This window comes from Dendrobates tinctorius, unplaced genomic scaffold (assembly GCF_039654945.1).
Source record: "Dendrobates tinctorius isolate UK_male_01 unplaced genomic scaffold, ASM3965494v1 ptg000009l, whole genome shotgun sequence".
NCBI lineage: Eukaryota > Metazoa > Chordata > Amphibia > Anura > Dendrobatidae > Dendrobates > Dendrobates tinctorius.
Window position 1 is genome coordinate 21948187 of NW_027361677.1, and position 15209 is coordinate 21963395.

General features: G+C 47.8%; 1 protein-coding gene across 1 annotated transcript; it reads right to left on the minus strand.

The window, feature by feature from the left end:
* Nucleotides 1-407: 407 nt before the first annotated feature.
* On the minus strand, nt 408-12690 carry LOC141097278 (NAD(P)H dehydrogenase [quinone] 1-like). Its single transcript, XM_073584350.1, has 6 exons — nt 12547-12690; nt 11823-11987; nt 11021-11151; nt 10599-10712; nt 2624-2725; nt 408-960 (listed from the first exon to the last, which is right to left on the minus strand). The coding sequence occupies exons 1-6, from the start codon at nt 12551-12553 to the stop codon at nt 652-654; spliced, it is 828 nt and encodes a 275-aa protein (XP_073440451.1). The 5' UTR covers nt 12554-12690; the 3' UTR covers nt 408-651.
* Between the last annotated feature and the right edge of the window lie 2519 nt (nt 12691-15209).

Below are 15209 nucleotides of genomic sequence, written 5' to 3' on the forward strand. Positions count from 1 at the left end.
ATTGATAATTTTTAGGTTTAATTGTTCTCAATGCATTCCAATTATGTAATGAATAAAGATTTGCAACTGGAATATTTAATTCAGTGATATGGAGGATGTGGTATGTTAGCGTTCCCTTTATTTTTTTGAGCAGTGTATATCAGGTTTGGGGTGGGACCCGGACCAAAACTTGTTGGAAGACTAGAAGGAACAAAGTGAAGAGGAAAACCATCATGCTAATGGATTGATGCTATCAAGATAACGCTGGCGAAGACCCTGGTGGACCTATCTAGACTTATGCAAAGTCGATTTTCCCACAAAACGTCCATCCATCAAATTGTCATGGCTCAAGATTGAGCCGAAGGCCGTTAAATAAATAAATGTCTACTTTATATTTATTATATTGTAATATTTTACTTCTGAAAACATTTTGCTCTTGCTGCATTTTTTATTTCATGCGTACATTTGGTCCATAGGAAAAGAAAAAATAGTCATCAGAACAGCCTGACTGAATAACTTTGGCCCTATATACACACGGAGAGAGAGAACAGCTGTCAACTGGGACTTTGTTTTCCAAATTGACCCTCTGATGATACTTTGCACCACGTCATAGTGACCACATAAGATCCTGGCATGGATTAACAAGCCACAGTATTACACTTTACAAGCAGTTCATATCCTGGCATCAGCCTTCACCTGGCTGTCAGGTGGCAGACGTTTGCCGAGGTGTTGCCCCACGGTTGGGCTATACTTCTCATCCGATCTGGCCTCCTCTACTTCCTTCTTCAGGACAAATCCACCAGACAAACCCTCAAAGTCCTGAATGGGAAGGTAGCTGATGGGTTTTTCGTCCCAAATTGTCTCCAGTCGCTTCTCCCAGTTCTTCAGTATCTCCACGCGAGCTTCCTGAGGTATGTGTGCCACGGCGAATGAGATCTGAGGCTCCAGGACTTTAAATCCACAGAAATTCAAAATTCCATTCTGCAAATGCAAAAAGAACAAAAACTGAACTTTTTTTTTTTTTTTTTAAGTGAAAAACCATTCTAAATAAAACACATGTGAAATTGCAATTGCATACGTAAACTGCTGAATCCAAGCATTTCTGCACTTAATACGTAAAATAAAATAATATTACATAAAATAAAAGACATATAAAATATTTAAAAAAAAAACTCCAACAAATCCACACTAAAAATGCCTAAAAAAAGTTAAATAAGACCCTGATGATCAGAGTACATGGCCAGTGCTTATTTTAGTGCAGCAGAAAAAAAAACGCAGCAATTCTATACATGGGAACATCATCTTAGTCACTTTTGCCCACTGCAGAAACATTATGTTTTTTTCAGCTGCCATTTTTTTTTTGTAGGTGTGCTTTGATTATTGGGTTCTTGATGTGTTTCGAGACTTTTAGTCTTCATTTTTTTACATTAATTTTTTTCTGCCTATTTGAAGCAGTGTTTCTGGGGTTCTGCACCTAAAAAATGCAACAGGTTGTTTTACATGAATTTAAAAAAAAACAAAAAACAAATAATTAAACAGCGTCATTCAATGCACAGCGGGTACAAGTTTTCATGAAGTCACATCCAGTTTGCTTGAATTGTTAAATGCAGTGGATTTACAGGCTTCGGAGAAAAACGTCTGATGAAAAAAGGTTTAGATCTTATCAAAGAAAAGGTCACCTTGTCGTGGTTGGTGGGCACACATGAAATGGCCAATTTGTGCACAATTTTATGAGTCACTTAGGGTGCTACAGCAATCGGTCCTGCGCAAGAAGGGCGGCCTGCCGATGTCCGCGTCTATTTCAACTGGATGTGCATCCTTGGATGCACATTCAGCTGAAATGTATTGCGACCGCATAGACAGGCTGGTTCCATGCCGACATGCTAAAGTCAGTTGCCAGCGATTTAAGAGTATGCCACACGTCAGGGAAGAGGGGAAAGGTTTATTTCTTTTAAAAAATGTGCTGGAGTAGAATGAGGGACATTATTACTGGAAAGAGTCCAAGATGGAGGGAGAATTATAACAAGAAGGGGCCAAGGATTGGGGACATTATTACAAGAAGGGGCCAAGGATTGGGGACATTATACCATGAAGCGGATCAGGATGGAGGACACTGCCATAGGACCGGGAGGGGGGATTATTACAGGAAGGGACCCAGGACAGGGAACATTAATTCAGGATGGGACCAGGAGGGGGACATAATTACTGGAAGGGGCCAGGACGCGAGACATTATAACATGGGAGTAAACTAGGCTTGCTTTTATAGATTCTAGAAAGCTACAAGGGCTTATACATCTGACCAACGTGCAGATCCAAATTTTGCACCGGGGCTTATTAGACTCTAGTTACACCATTGACTGCTTATAGTCCATGTATTAATTGTTTGCATGTACTGTATCTTGGTGCTGTTCACACAGGAAGAAGGGTAATCCTAGAATAATCCTCCTTTCCACATGTCATCCATATGAAGAGCTGTATTAATATTGCCTGGGAACCACAAGCGGTTGGTGATCCCTCCTCTAGCTAATTGCAAGCTCTTCTGCTCTCAATTCCTATTGTTACCCATAGTGGGTCTTGTATTTGTAGGCTGCGCCATCCTTGTGACCACTACACATGAAAAGGGAAAACACCACTGAGAACATACCTGCAAAGGCCACAGGATAATATTGATGTCTCCATTAATGCCGCTGGGTGATGACATTGCCCCGGGGCCCCCAGTAGTGAAGGATAACACGGCTTTCTTATTCTTAAAAGAAAAAATTAAAAAAATTAAATTAAATTACAAATTCATTAAGATTTCCCCCCAGAATCAATTTAAGAGATTACAGAATGCAAATCCATGAAATCTGGTGTCTGATAATCCAGAAAATCGAATTTTCAACATAGGGCCCAATCCATCATTTACGATTTATCAGTCATTTTTCTTTTTTTCTACCTTGTCGTATTCACTGACGTATATTTGCACCAAATTCTTTAAAAAATGTGCACGTAGTTCGTGAGTTTGGTGCTAAACGAAAAATGCTATTTATAATAGGTTTATTTAGTGATTTTTCTTTTCGCACCAAAAGTCGACAATATTTTAAAAAAGTGGCACGTTTGTCTAAAAAAAACAAAAAAAAACAAAAAAAAAAAGACAACAAATTCAAAATGTCTTTTCAAGGGCTAAACTGGAGTGAGATTTGCCCCAAAAATGCAACATAAGATTTGGATAAGCAAAGGGGCCGGAGGTAGGTGACAAATAAGTAGGTGGGAAGGTGACCTGCTTGGCCACGCCCAGAGTGCACTGAGCAGCTAATTAGCATTTATGAACAAGGAACCATTTCTGGCAAATGTGGCGAAGAAAAATAGGTATTAGACCTACCGGTAATGATGTTTCCAGGAGTCCATCCTGACAGCACCATGGAGGACGTCCTCCTCCACCTTACAGGGACAGGAAAGCACACGAGAGGTTAAAAGGCCCCGTCCCACCCCTTTCCCTCAGTGACTTAACAAGTACCACAGCGCGGATAATGCCATAACTCTTTTAATGATATCATCATATTACATCAAATGACATAACTTAACATAACCTATCAGGGAGGTAACTGCCCGTGCTGTCAGGATGGACTCCTGGAAACATCATTACCGGTAGGTCTAATACCTATTTTCCAGGACGTCCACCTGAGAGCACCATGGAGAGTACCAAAGCACCTCCTCAGGGTGGGATCACCGCCTGGAGAACTTTTCTCCCAAATGCGGTATGTTGGCCTGATAGCACGTCAAGTTTGTAGTGCTTGCAAAATGTATTCAGGCTGACCCAAGTTGCCGCTCTACAAATCTGCTCGACTGAGGTGCTTGCATGTTCGGCCCAGGAGGCCGAAACTGCCCTGGTAGAGTGGGCCCTTAAGGTATCTGGCCGGCTGGCGCCTTCCGACTGGTAGGCGTCTGAAATTACCGAGGTGATCCATCTTGCGATGGACGTCTTAGAGGCTTTTCTCCCCCTATTTTTACCCCCGAAGAGGATGAACAGGTTTGGGTCAATACGCCAGTCCTTGGTGGCCTCTAGATAGCTTATAACTGCCCGTCTTACGTCTAGGGAGTGGAGACGCTGTTCTTTCTCATTGCGGGGATTGCTGCAGAAGGATGGTAACACTATCTCCTGATTTATATTCTGGTAAGAGGCTACCTTGGGGATAAAAGCCGGATCTAATCTTAAGGTTATATGATCATCTCTGATCTGGAGATATGGATCCTTGGTGGACAGGGCCTGGATCTCCCCTATTCTTTTGGCCGTGGTAATGGCTACCAGGAAAGCAGTCTTCCGAGAGAGAGTTGAAATGGTCATTCTATCACTAGGCATGTAGGGGTCCCTGCATATGGATCTGAGTACCAGGCCGAGGTCCCAGGGCGGGGTGAGCTGCCTAATTGTGGGGCGAAGACGCTGCGTGGCCTTTATGAATCTTACCACCCAAGGATGGGAGGCTAAAGGGTAGTCGAAGAAGGCGCTCAAAGCCGAAATCTGGACCTTTAACGTGCTGGGTTTAAGGCCTTTATTATATCCCGACTGTAGAAAGTCTAGGACACTAGGGAGGTCGGGGGTACCTGCCGAGAGGTCGGACCTGCCACCTTCCAGGCAGAATCTCTTCCATATTTTTCTGTAGATTGCAGATGTTACCGGTTTCCTGCTGGCCAGTAGAGTGGATATGACCTGCTCGGATAAGCCCTTTGCTCTCAGGATGACCCTTTCAGGATCCATGCCGAGAGGTGTAGCCTTGCTGGGTCTGGATGGCGAAACGGACCCTGGTGGATAACATCTCTCTTCAGGGGTAGCTAGACTGGGTTTCCTACTGCCATGGCTCCTAGCAGCGGAAACCAGCTTCTCTTTGGCCAGTATGGCACTATTAATATCACCGACGCGCGGTCCTCGCGGATCTTCCTGAGTACCGCCGGTATCAGCGCCAGTGGTGGGAATGCATACAAGAGGGGCTCCGTCCAGGCCTGGCTCAGGGCATCTACTCCGTCCGGGTGGTCTGCTGGGTTCAAGGAGTAGAATCTGGCGACCTTTGAGTTCTTCCGGTTTGCAAACAGGTCTATACTGGGGGTCCCCCAACGCTGACAAAGCTGATGGAAGATTTCTTCGTTTACTTCCAACTCTGTCGGGCTGACCCGCTGTCTGCTTAGATAGTCCGCTACTACGTTCTGAGAATCCTCCAGGTGGATTGCCATTATGGAGAGGACCACCTCTTCTGCCCAGGCGAATATTCGTCCTGCAAGTGCCTGGAGTAGTCGATGTCTCGGACCTCCCTGGTGCTTCAGGAATGAGACTGCCGTTGTGTTGTCGGACAATATCCGGACATGTCGATTTCTCACTACCGACCGGTTCTGACGCAGGGCTTCCCAGACCGCATAGAGCTCCCTGAAGTTGGATGATCTGTTTCTGATGCTGACCGGCCATCTTCCCTGAAAAATTCTCCCTTCCACGTGGGCTCCCCATCCCCACGTACTGGCGTCTGTGGTGATTACCACGTATGGCGAGGTTGTCCATAGCACGCCCACCTGTAAGTTCTGGGGCTGTATCCACCACCGCAGGGATCTTCTTACCGTGTCTGGTAAGGATATGGGCCCATCGAGAGAATCCTGACGCCTGTTCCATCCTGCAAGGATTTCCTTTTGCAGGGGCCTCGAATGGGACTGGGCCCATCTGACGCATGGAATGCAAGCCGTCATCAGACCCAGAACTTCCATTGCACCTCTTATGGAGGAGCAATGTCTCAGTAGTCCCTTGACTCTGTCCTGAATTATCTGCTGCTTTTTTCTCGGTAGTCGGGATATTCTGTCTCTTGAATCCAGAAGGACTCCCAGGAAGATCTTCCTGCTTTCTGGCTTTAGGTCTGACTTCTGGTCAGTGGCGGATTAAGTGGACTATGGGCCCGGGGCTGTTCATAAAACCTGGGCCCCTGTACCCCCCTTCCCACCTGAGCGCTGCGGTCCCCGTGCGGGAATTGACAGCCGTACGGACCGCAGCACTTGGTTTGCTGCGGGTCCATACGGAAAACCCGCCACCATTCCACCACGTGTGGACATGGCCTAAAAAGACGTTGCACATAAGCTGTAGGCCTACGGCCAATACGCACAAAATCGCCCAACGTGATCCTGGCCATAGGGGATCCACTTTAATGTCCCCACTTTAATTTGAAGTCCCCTTACTTCATCCATTGCAGTCCCCTATCACCCACTAACTTCATCTGCAGTGCCGCTTCATCATTTGCAGCCCCTTATCCCCCCTTCCATTTTATCATGTGCAGTCCCCTTCCCCCCCAACTTCATGTGCAGCCCCACTCCCCCATCATCATGTGCAGTTAATTTTACCCCCACATCATGTGCAGTCCCCCTTACCCCCAATTCATCATGTGCAGTCCCCCTTACCCCCAATTCATCATGTGCAGTCCCTCTTACCCCCAATTCATCATGTTCAGTCCCACTTACCCCTTAATTCATCATGTGCAGTTCCCCTTACCCCCAATTCATCATGTGCAGTCCCACTTACCCCTTAATTCATCATGTGCAGTCCCACTTACCCCTTAATTCATCATGTGCAGTCCCACTTACCCCTTAATTCATCATGTGCAGTCCCACTTACCCCTTAATTCATCATGTGCAGTCCCCCTTATCCCCCACTTCATCATGTGCAGCCCCACTTATCCCCCACTTCATCATGTGCAGCCCCACTCACCCCCCCTTCATCATATACAGCCCCCAGTCACCCCCCTTCATCATATACAGCCCCCAGTCACCCCCCTTCATCATATACAGCCCCCAGTTACCCCCCCTTCATCATATACAGCCCCCAGTCACCCCCCCTTCATCATATACAGCCCCCAGTCACCCCCCTTCATCATATACAGCCCCCAGTCACCCCCCCTTCATCATATACAGCCCCCAGTCACCCCCCCTTCATCATATACAGGCCCCAGTCACCCCCCCTTCATCATATACAGGCCCCAGTCACCCCCCCTTCATCATATACAGGCCCCAGTCACCCCCCCTTCATCATATACAGGCCCCAGTCACCCCCCCTTCATTGTGTACAGCCCCCACTCACCCCCTCCCCCATTTAATTCATTTTATAAATAAAAAAAAATAAAAAAAGTTCCCCATACTTACCTCACAGCCGGCTCGCTCCCCAGCAGCGCCTCTGCTTTCAGCATCCTCCGGGACATGTCGGCGCGTGCACGATGACGTCATCGTGCACGCCCGACATCTGACCCGGAAGTACAGCCGGAGCTGAGCAGCCGTCAAGGTGACGGCCGTGCACAGCTCCCGGCCCCTCATAGAATGTGACGCGGGCGGCTGTCTGCTGCCGGCGGCGTCACAGCACAGGGCACGGCCGGCCCTGTACAGGTGCTGGGGGAGCGGTCCGGGGGGCATTTGCCTCTCTGCCACCCGGCCCAGCCCGCCCCTGCCCCTGGGCCCCCAAAAAACCTTGGGCCCGGGGCGACCGCCCCATCCGCCCCTATTAAGATCCGCCATTGCATCTGGTCGTTGATCAGCCAGCCGAGATATTCCAGTGTTCTGATCGTTCGGCTCCTGTCCTGAATGAGCCTTTCTTCTGATCCTGCGACTAGGAGAAAGTCGTCTAGATACGGTATTATAATGACTCCCTGATTTCTCAGGTAGGCTACCACCTCCGCTACCAGCTTTGTGAAAATTCGGTGGGCCGAGGCCAGCCCGAACGGAAGGCACTGGAACTGGAAGTGGCAGGTCCGGGACGGTAGACTGATTGCGAATCTTAATAAGCTTTGAGATGAGGGACGGATGGGGACCTGATAGTATGCACTCTTCAGGTCCAGAGTACACATGACGGCATCCCTGTCTATAAGTTGAATTGCTGAACGTATTGATTCCATTCGAAGCCTTTTGTATACCACCCAGGCATTTAGGGGTTTTAAGTTTATGATTGTTCTGGCCTCGCCAGATGGTTTTGTAATGGAGAATAGGGAAGAATAATGACCTTTTCCCCTTTCCTGCTGCGGAACTGGCACTATGACCTCTGACCTGAGCAGGTCCTGTAGATCTGCCCACATGATAGAGTCTTCCGGAACTACGGTGGGGGCGATGTATCTGTCGGGGGGAGGGGAATAACATTCTATGCTGTACCCTTCTGTGATGGTTCTGAGGACCCACTGGTTCTGGGTTACCTGGCGCCACCTTGCTGCGAATCGTCGCAGTCTTCCCACGACAAATATGGCGTCATTGCCTTCTAGACCTGGAGGATGATGCGAAAAGATGGGCTTTGCTTCTCCCCCCTGGCTCTGAGTGTTTCTAAAGGAGCCCCTGTTGGATCTACCCTGGCTCCTAAAGTCGGTCTGTCTTCTGAAAAAGGACCCTCTACGAAAGGACTGGGGACGCTTGGGTTATTCTTCTGGAAACCCCTTGTTTTTGTCAGACACCTGCTCTAGGATGCTATCTAGAGCTGGCCCGAACACCCTTGAGCCTGAAAAGGGGATGGAGCAAAGCTTTGCCTTTGAAGCATTATCCCCAGACCAAGACTTCAGCCAAACCGCTCGCCTAGCTGCGTTGGAAAGGGAGCTGTTTCTGGCTGCGAATCTTACTGTCTCGGCCGACGTATCTGAAAGGAACGCAGTGGCTGATTTCATCAGAGGGAGGGAAGCTAGGATCTCAGATCTAGGGGTCTTGTTGGATAAATGCTCTTCCAACTGCCCCACCCATAGGAACATGGACCTGGCCACCGAGGTGGCTGCTATGTTAACCTTAGTAAGTGCAGCTGCCGTTTCCCATGTTCTCTTTAATAGAACATCCGCCTTCCGGTCCATCGGGTCTCTGAGACTTGATGAGTCCTCGAAGGGGATGGCGTTTTTTTTGGTCACCCTAGCTACAGGAACATCGATTTTAGGAATTTCCTCCCACAATCGTGTTTCCTCTGGGTCAAAGGGCAGTCGGCTCTTAAAGTCCCGAGACAGTACGAGTCGCCGTTCTGCCTCTTTCCATTCTTCTAGGACCATTGTCTTAATGTGTTCGCTTATGGGGAACACAGTTTGTTTCCGAGCGACCAGTCCCCCAAACATCAGGTCCTGTCGGGACTGCGGTTTTGGAACATCCTCTATCTGCATAGTGTTCCTTACCGCCTGCACCAAGTCCTGCCTTGGTCCCTCCTGTCAGTCGGGATCTCCCCCTCCTCGGGATCCGAGTCCCGGGGGTCTGACCCCTCAGGCGAGCTTGTCTCCGAGGCTAGCTCCATCTCCCACCTCGCTTCCGGCTTGGCCCCAGACTAGGAGACTGCTGCCGTGAGAGACTGGATCTGGAGGCCTGTACTTCCTCTCGAATCGAGGATCGCATCTCGGCAAGGAGGGACGGCTGCTCGTCTCTTACGACCCTTGAAGTGCAGGGTCCACAGAGAGTCTTGGTATAGTTGTCTGGCAGCTTTACCCTGCAAACCGGGCATCTGACAGACTTAGATGTGGCCTTTACCGAATCCTTAACCTCTGTCAGGGGGGCTGGGGTACCCTTCTCCTGTACGATACAGAACAGGGATAGTCGGGTCAGTTGTCCTGGGCTGCGGGGAAGGCTGTGTGGGGGTTGGATTGCGCCAGGCGCACTTACCCCTCTGTCGGCTGGTGACTCTGGGTCCATACCACCGAAGCAGCTGTTGCGTGCGTGCGGTGAGCTGCTAGCGTGCGGCGAGCTGCTGGCGTGCGGTGAGCCTGCTAGCGTGCAGTGAGCTGCTGGCGTACCCAGGCTGCTGGCGCGCTGATTTCAAATTGGCGCGTGACGTCATCGCCGCGCGCCGGCCCCTTCCGCTTCCTGCCCAGCTCTGAAGCCCTGCCCACCGAGCGTCCTGCAATGGCGGCGCCCATCTGGCTTTCTGCGGGGACCCGGCTTCTAGCTGCCCCTGCAGCGTGGCCCGGGTTCTCTGTCGCCGGCGCGCACACCGCCCCCTGCGTGCGGGGCCCGGCTTCCAGCAGCAGCTACCGCGCGGCCTGTGATTTGTCGCACCGGCGCCCACATCGCCCGCTGCCTGCGGGGACCCGGCTTCTAGCTGTGATTGCAGTGCGGCCTGGAGCCGAGAGCTTCCCTCCAGGAGCGATGTCCTGCTCCTGGCTTTGGGGCAGAGGGACTCCCCACCGGGAAGTGTTGTCCCTGGGCATCCTGACAGGGGGAAGGATTGGACCGGCCGCCCGATCCCCCTGCGCCCTCCAGTAAGCTTCCTGCTCCTCTCGTATGTCCCTCCGTGCAGGGACAGGAAAGACACTGAGGGAAAGGGGTGGGACGGGGCCTTTTAACCTCTCCTGTGCTTTCCTGTCCCTGTAAAGAGGAGGAGGACGTCCTCCATGGTGCTGTCAGGTGGACGTCCTGGAAAAAAAACTACGAACAATGCAAAACAAAAAAACAAAAGTTATGTTAAATGCAAATGATAAATCGGGGTCTAAAAGTATTTTTTTTTTTTGTAATTAGGGCTATGCCCCCTACAAGGTGTTGTGCTTGGTTTGAACAGTCGTTTTGTGCCGACATACTCCCTTTAAGGGGATACGGACTTTCATAGTATATAGCTTTTGTATTTTGTACATGTGTAACTCTTGTGTATGACGGCTCAGATGTAAAAGTCAATGAGGTCAGTTTACCTTGAATGGTCCTTCAGAATACAATGCTTGATAGCTGTATGCAAACCCCATAGATAAGACTCGCTCCACCCAACCCTTCATTAGGGCGGGCATCCCGAACCAGTACAACGGGAACTGGGGAGGAACAAAATATAAAGGCAATTTAAATTTAAGGCAAAGCCAGCCCCCTTCTGTCTCTGCAACGGCTATGATGGAGACCCCAAAATACCAAAAAGAGAATACTAATGTCATGTACCACCATTCAGACCATGCAATGGACATAAAACATGGATACATGGATTTAAAGTTGTTTTGTGCAATATAGATTTTTTTTTTTTGCTATATTTTGTTTATCATAGGACCCTCTGGGTGACTCATGGTAACATAGGCTGGAGTCTCCAGACTCTAATTTGGGGTTTATCTAATTATTTTATTACACTTACCTGAAAGATCACAAGATCAGCTTTCTCCACCTTCTTCTGCTCTTCCTTTATATCAATGGCGAGGCGTCCCTCCTGCCAGGCCACCAAAGTCTCAGCGCCATATTTGAAATTATTCGGCTCCTTGGGACTACCTGTATTATAGCAGGATTGGTTATAAATGGCCTATATCACAATATTGCAGAAACGTATGGTTAGTAAGAGTAGCCGCCAATCTGTTTCTCTCTAGTTATTGCAGAACTACAATTCCCAGCATGCCAGCTGGAGAGCCTCTAGTTTTCTATAAAGCCTGGTATTGGGATCTGGGAATTAGCTACAATTCCCAAGATTACCTATGTACACCAGTGGCAATGTTTCTGGAACGCAGAATACTTTTACTTATCTTATACTGGAAAATCCCTTTAAAAAGAGGAGCGACCACTTGACATAAATGTGTACATTTTTTACCTATTATAAATGCCGCTGTTCTCCTGAATCCGGCGCTGCTTTTATTTTGGTCCTGCGCCTCTCCGTTCCTGAGATATGGCCCCTTCTTCCCTGTATATAAATCTAGGCTTGTTAGCTAAGTGGGCGTGGTTCTGAAGAACACACCCACAGGGAAGAATTGATGACCACGCCCACTTCGATAAAAGGACTTAATTTATCTTCAGGGAAGAAGAGGCCATATCTCAGGAATGGAGGGGCGCAGGAAGAAAAGGAAAACAACGCCGGAATCAGAACTGTGTAATTTAGACAGACAATGTAAGAAAATCACATATTTATAGCAAGTGACAGGCCCCCTTTAAGTGCGGATTATAAGTTTTACCTGTGATATCATCTCGTGACAAGACAGCGTGAAACTTCATCTCATAAAGGTCAGACACAAGTACCGTCCATCCATTCTTCTCTAGCGCTGCCTTAGTTGCTTCTTTCATGGCATAGTTAAAAGATGCCCGTTCCTGGTGGGCTAATACAACCAGTGCGGTTTTGCCTATAAATAGCAGAACACATAAATAAGTCATTTTTAAGTATTGCCTCCCCTTCCAAGCCTCTCATTTGGTCACATATTTGGAATTTCTTGACTAACGAATCTCTAACATGCTGCCAATCGCATAGTTACAACTTGTTAAGGAATTGCCGTTTGTACGCCGTCACTAGATGGATGGAGTGCAGCGATTATATTTTGTCTTCAAAGACTATTATCATGACTTTCCAACTTCTTCCAAGCTGAAGGAACCCATAAACTATTTTACCTGCCATATGTTTTGTTATTTTTATATGACAGGCTGTAGCTATCACTTTTCCATGCTTTACACTGCAGCTCTGCCCATTTACATGATCTGTAATCTATAAATGCAAGCATCTGTAGTACTTGAGGGACCTCTTCAGATCCCTTGAGATCTAAGGCCCATGGGCAATCAGCAATCTTTTAAGAAATTGGCAAAACTGGGCAGAGCAGCTCTTAAAGGACCCCTCGGATTTAAATGTTACAATTTAGATCATAAAAATGAGCAAGGTGCATCCTCCTGGGGGACACACCGGAGACTCACCCGACATAGCGTCCTTTTACTGTCGTCTAAACCAGAAGAGAAGGATTCACCTTTGCTCAGTCGATGTCGCCTCATTGACGTGCGCACTAGAACTGCAGAATACTGGGAGAAACCGGGGATTTTATAGAGTAGGTGGACTGACTCGCCGTGCCGGAGGAGCTGTCACCGTGACAAGGGAAAATAACAAAGGATGAAATTTACTCTATGAAAACACCCCACCGCTCCCCTAAAGTGACAGAACAGACCCCAGCCCAGAACCCTGCAGATTCCTCAAGGTGTAAATACTGAAAAATAACTCATGGGAAAATATTATATCAATATTATGTGCACGGGGAATAGCAGAGACGAACGAGAATTAGTAAAATATGCAAAAATAATCCACAGTAGGTTTGCCTACAACTTTCTATCACTTCTGTATACAATCAGATTAAAAAGGTTTTCCACCAATAGAAAAAGTTTGTTAGTGGGTTTTTAACTAAATTCATGAAACTTACTAAAAAACTAAACTCCAGTGGGATGAAGTTTACTCCCCTCTTAATGTCGGTGCCGTGAATGCAAAGGCTGGTTCAGATTCTAAGCTAAGCCAGCCCCCTTCCCTGTCTGTACATCAGATGTAATAAAAAGGTGCTGGCTTAGCTAATGAACTACTCCAGATAGCCAGCCCCCTTCCCTGTCTGTACATCAGATGTAATAAAAAGGTGCTGGCTTAGCTAATGAACTACTCTGGATAGCCAGCCCCCTTCCCTGTCTGTACATCAGATGTAATAAAAAGATGCTGGCTTAGCTAATGAACTACTCCGGATAGCCAGCCCCCTTCCCTGTCTCTGCATCAACTGTAATAAAACAGCAGCTGGCTTAGCTATTGAATTCAACATGAAAGCCAGCCCCCTCCTCTGTATCAGCTACGACGGAGAAGCAACTGGCTTAGGTAATGAACTGAGCCAAGCAGGTAGCCCCCTTCTCTGTCTTTGCATCACCTGCAATATGAAAAAAAGCATCTGATTTAACTAATGAAATGAGCCAGACAGACAGACATTTTCTCTGTATCTATTGGCTGCAATAAAAAAAGATCTGGCTTAGCTAATGAACCTAGCCAGCTCCCTTCTCTATACATCAGCTGAAATAAAAAAGGGTCTGTCTTAGCTAATGATCTGAGCCAGCCCCCTTCTTTCTCACGGACACATGCAACGTGAAGCGAAATCCCATTGTCGCCAAAGCTTACAGAATTGAATTATATTAGTAATTTGAATTTATTTAGATTTGAAATCCAATGAAAAATCTTTTTGCCAATTAACCCCTTAATCAGGCACAATTGTATTATTTCAAAAGGCTGTGTCGTTATCACAGGTCAGTAAATGCATCATTCCCGCAAATGGAGAATCCGCTCTCATAAGAACATGCCATAAAGGTGCCAGTCCCAGAGGTGGCAGCCGCCTCCAGAACAGGACTCCGCCGCTATGAATGGCGCACGTGTGGCGCTCTCCTTACACTTCTATGGGAAGTCGCTTAATAATTTACTGCTCAGTATTGGCTCCGAACGAATGAGTAACGGAAAGCAGCGCCTCTCGGAGGGTGTGTGCCAGCCTGGCACCGCTCCACTAAGTAACCAACCCCGATGTTATAAAGCAGCAGATCAGCCGCTGCATAAATTAAGACATCACTGACTTATAAAACAATAGAAATGTGATTCTCATTATGGCGGCACTTCTGCATTCCCCGTCACAGGCCAGGGGAACGTGAGCACTTCATGTATGGAGCGGACGACAAGCGCTAACACGAGAGCATGGAGCGAAAAATAGAAGAAAGTTATAGAAAGTTATATGATCTATGTGATTATTGCTATTCTGTAATGTCTATTGTCTGTACAAGTCCCCTCTGAAATGTAAAGTGCTGCGGAATACGTCGGCGCTATAGAAATAACATTTATTATTATATGCAAAGACCCAAGGGCCCGTATAACCCTGGAGCTGTGGTTGCATTTATCGTGCAACGCTCCATTTGCCCTGTGGAGGCGCTGCTGGGAATTGCACTTAGATCACTAGGTGATCAGGGCTGATCGCTGGATCTCCTTTGATTATCTTATAGTCAGGTGGTCCAGAGCAGAGACCCCTCTCATGCGGGGGCAGATTTCGGACACACGGTGATTCAGCTTTCCACATTGAGATCGTGAGCCGCTGCCGTGTAAAGGTTAATGCGAGAATAGATGCAGGAATAGCAGGTCCGCCGGGGTTCAGCCTCGTGCTGAGTCACTGTGACTGTCACGTTCAGCCGCCTCATTCCCCGGTCTCTTACCTCCTCCACCCTTCCCGGCTCAGTGAGACTCTCTTCTGCTTATTCCGATCCCTGCTCCAAAACCAAACAATGGTGAAAGCTATAAGAAAAAGTTTCTCAGCAACTCTTAACCCCTTCACGACCGGAGCTTTTTTCGGTTTTGCGTTTTTCGCTCCCCTTCTTCCCAGAGCCGTAACTTTTTTTTATTTTTCCGTCAATATGGCCATGTGAGGGCTTATTTTTTTGCCGGACGAGTTGTACTTTTGAACAACACCATTGGTTTTACCACGCTCTGTAACAGAAAACGGAAAAAAAATTCCAAGTGCGGTGAAATTGCAAGAAAAAAGGCGATCCCACACTTGTTTTTTGCTTTGCTTTTTTACTAGGTTCAC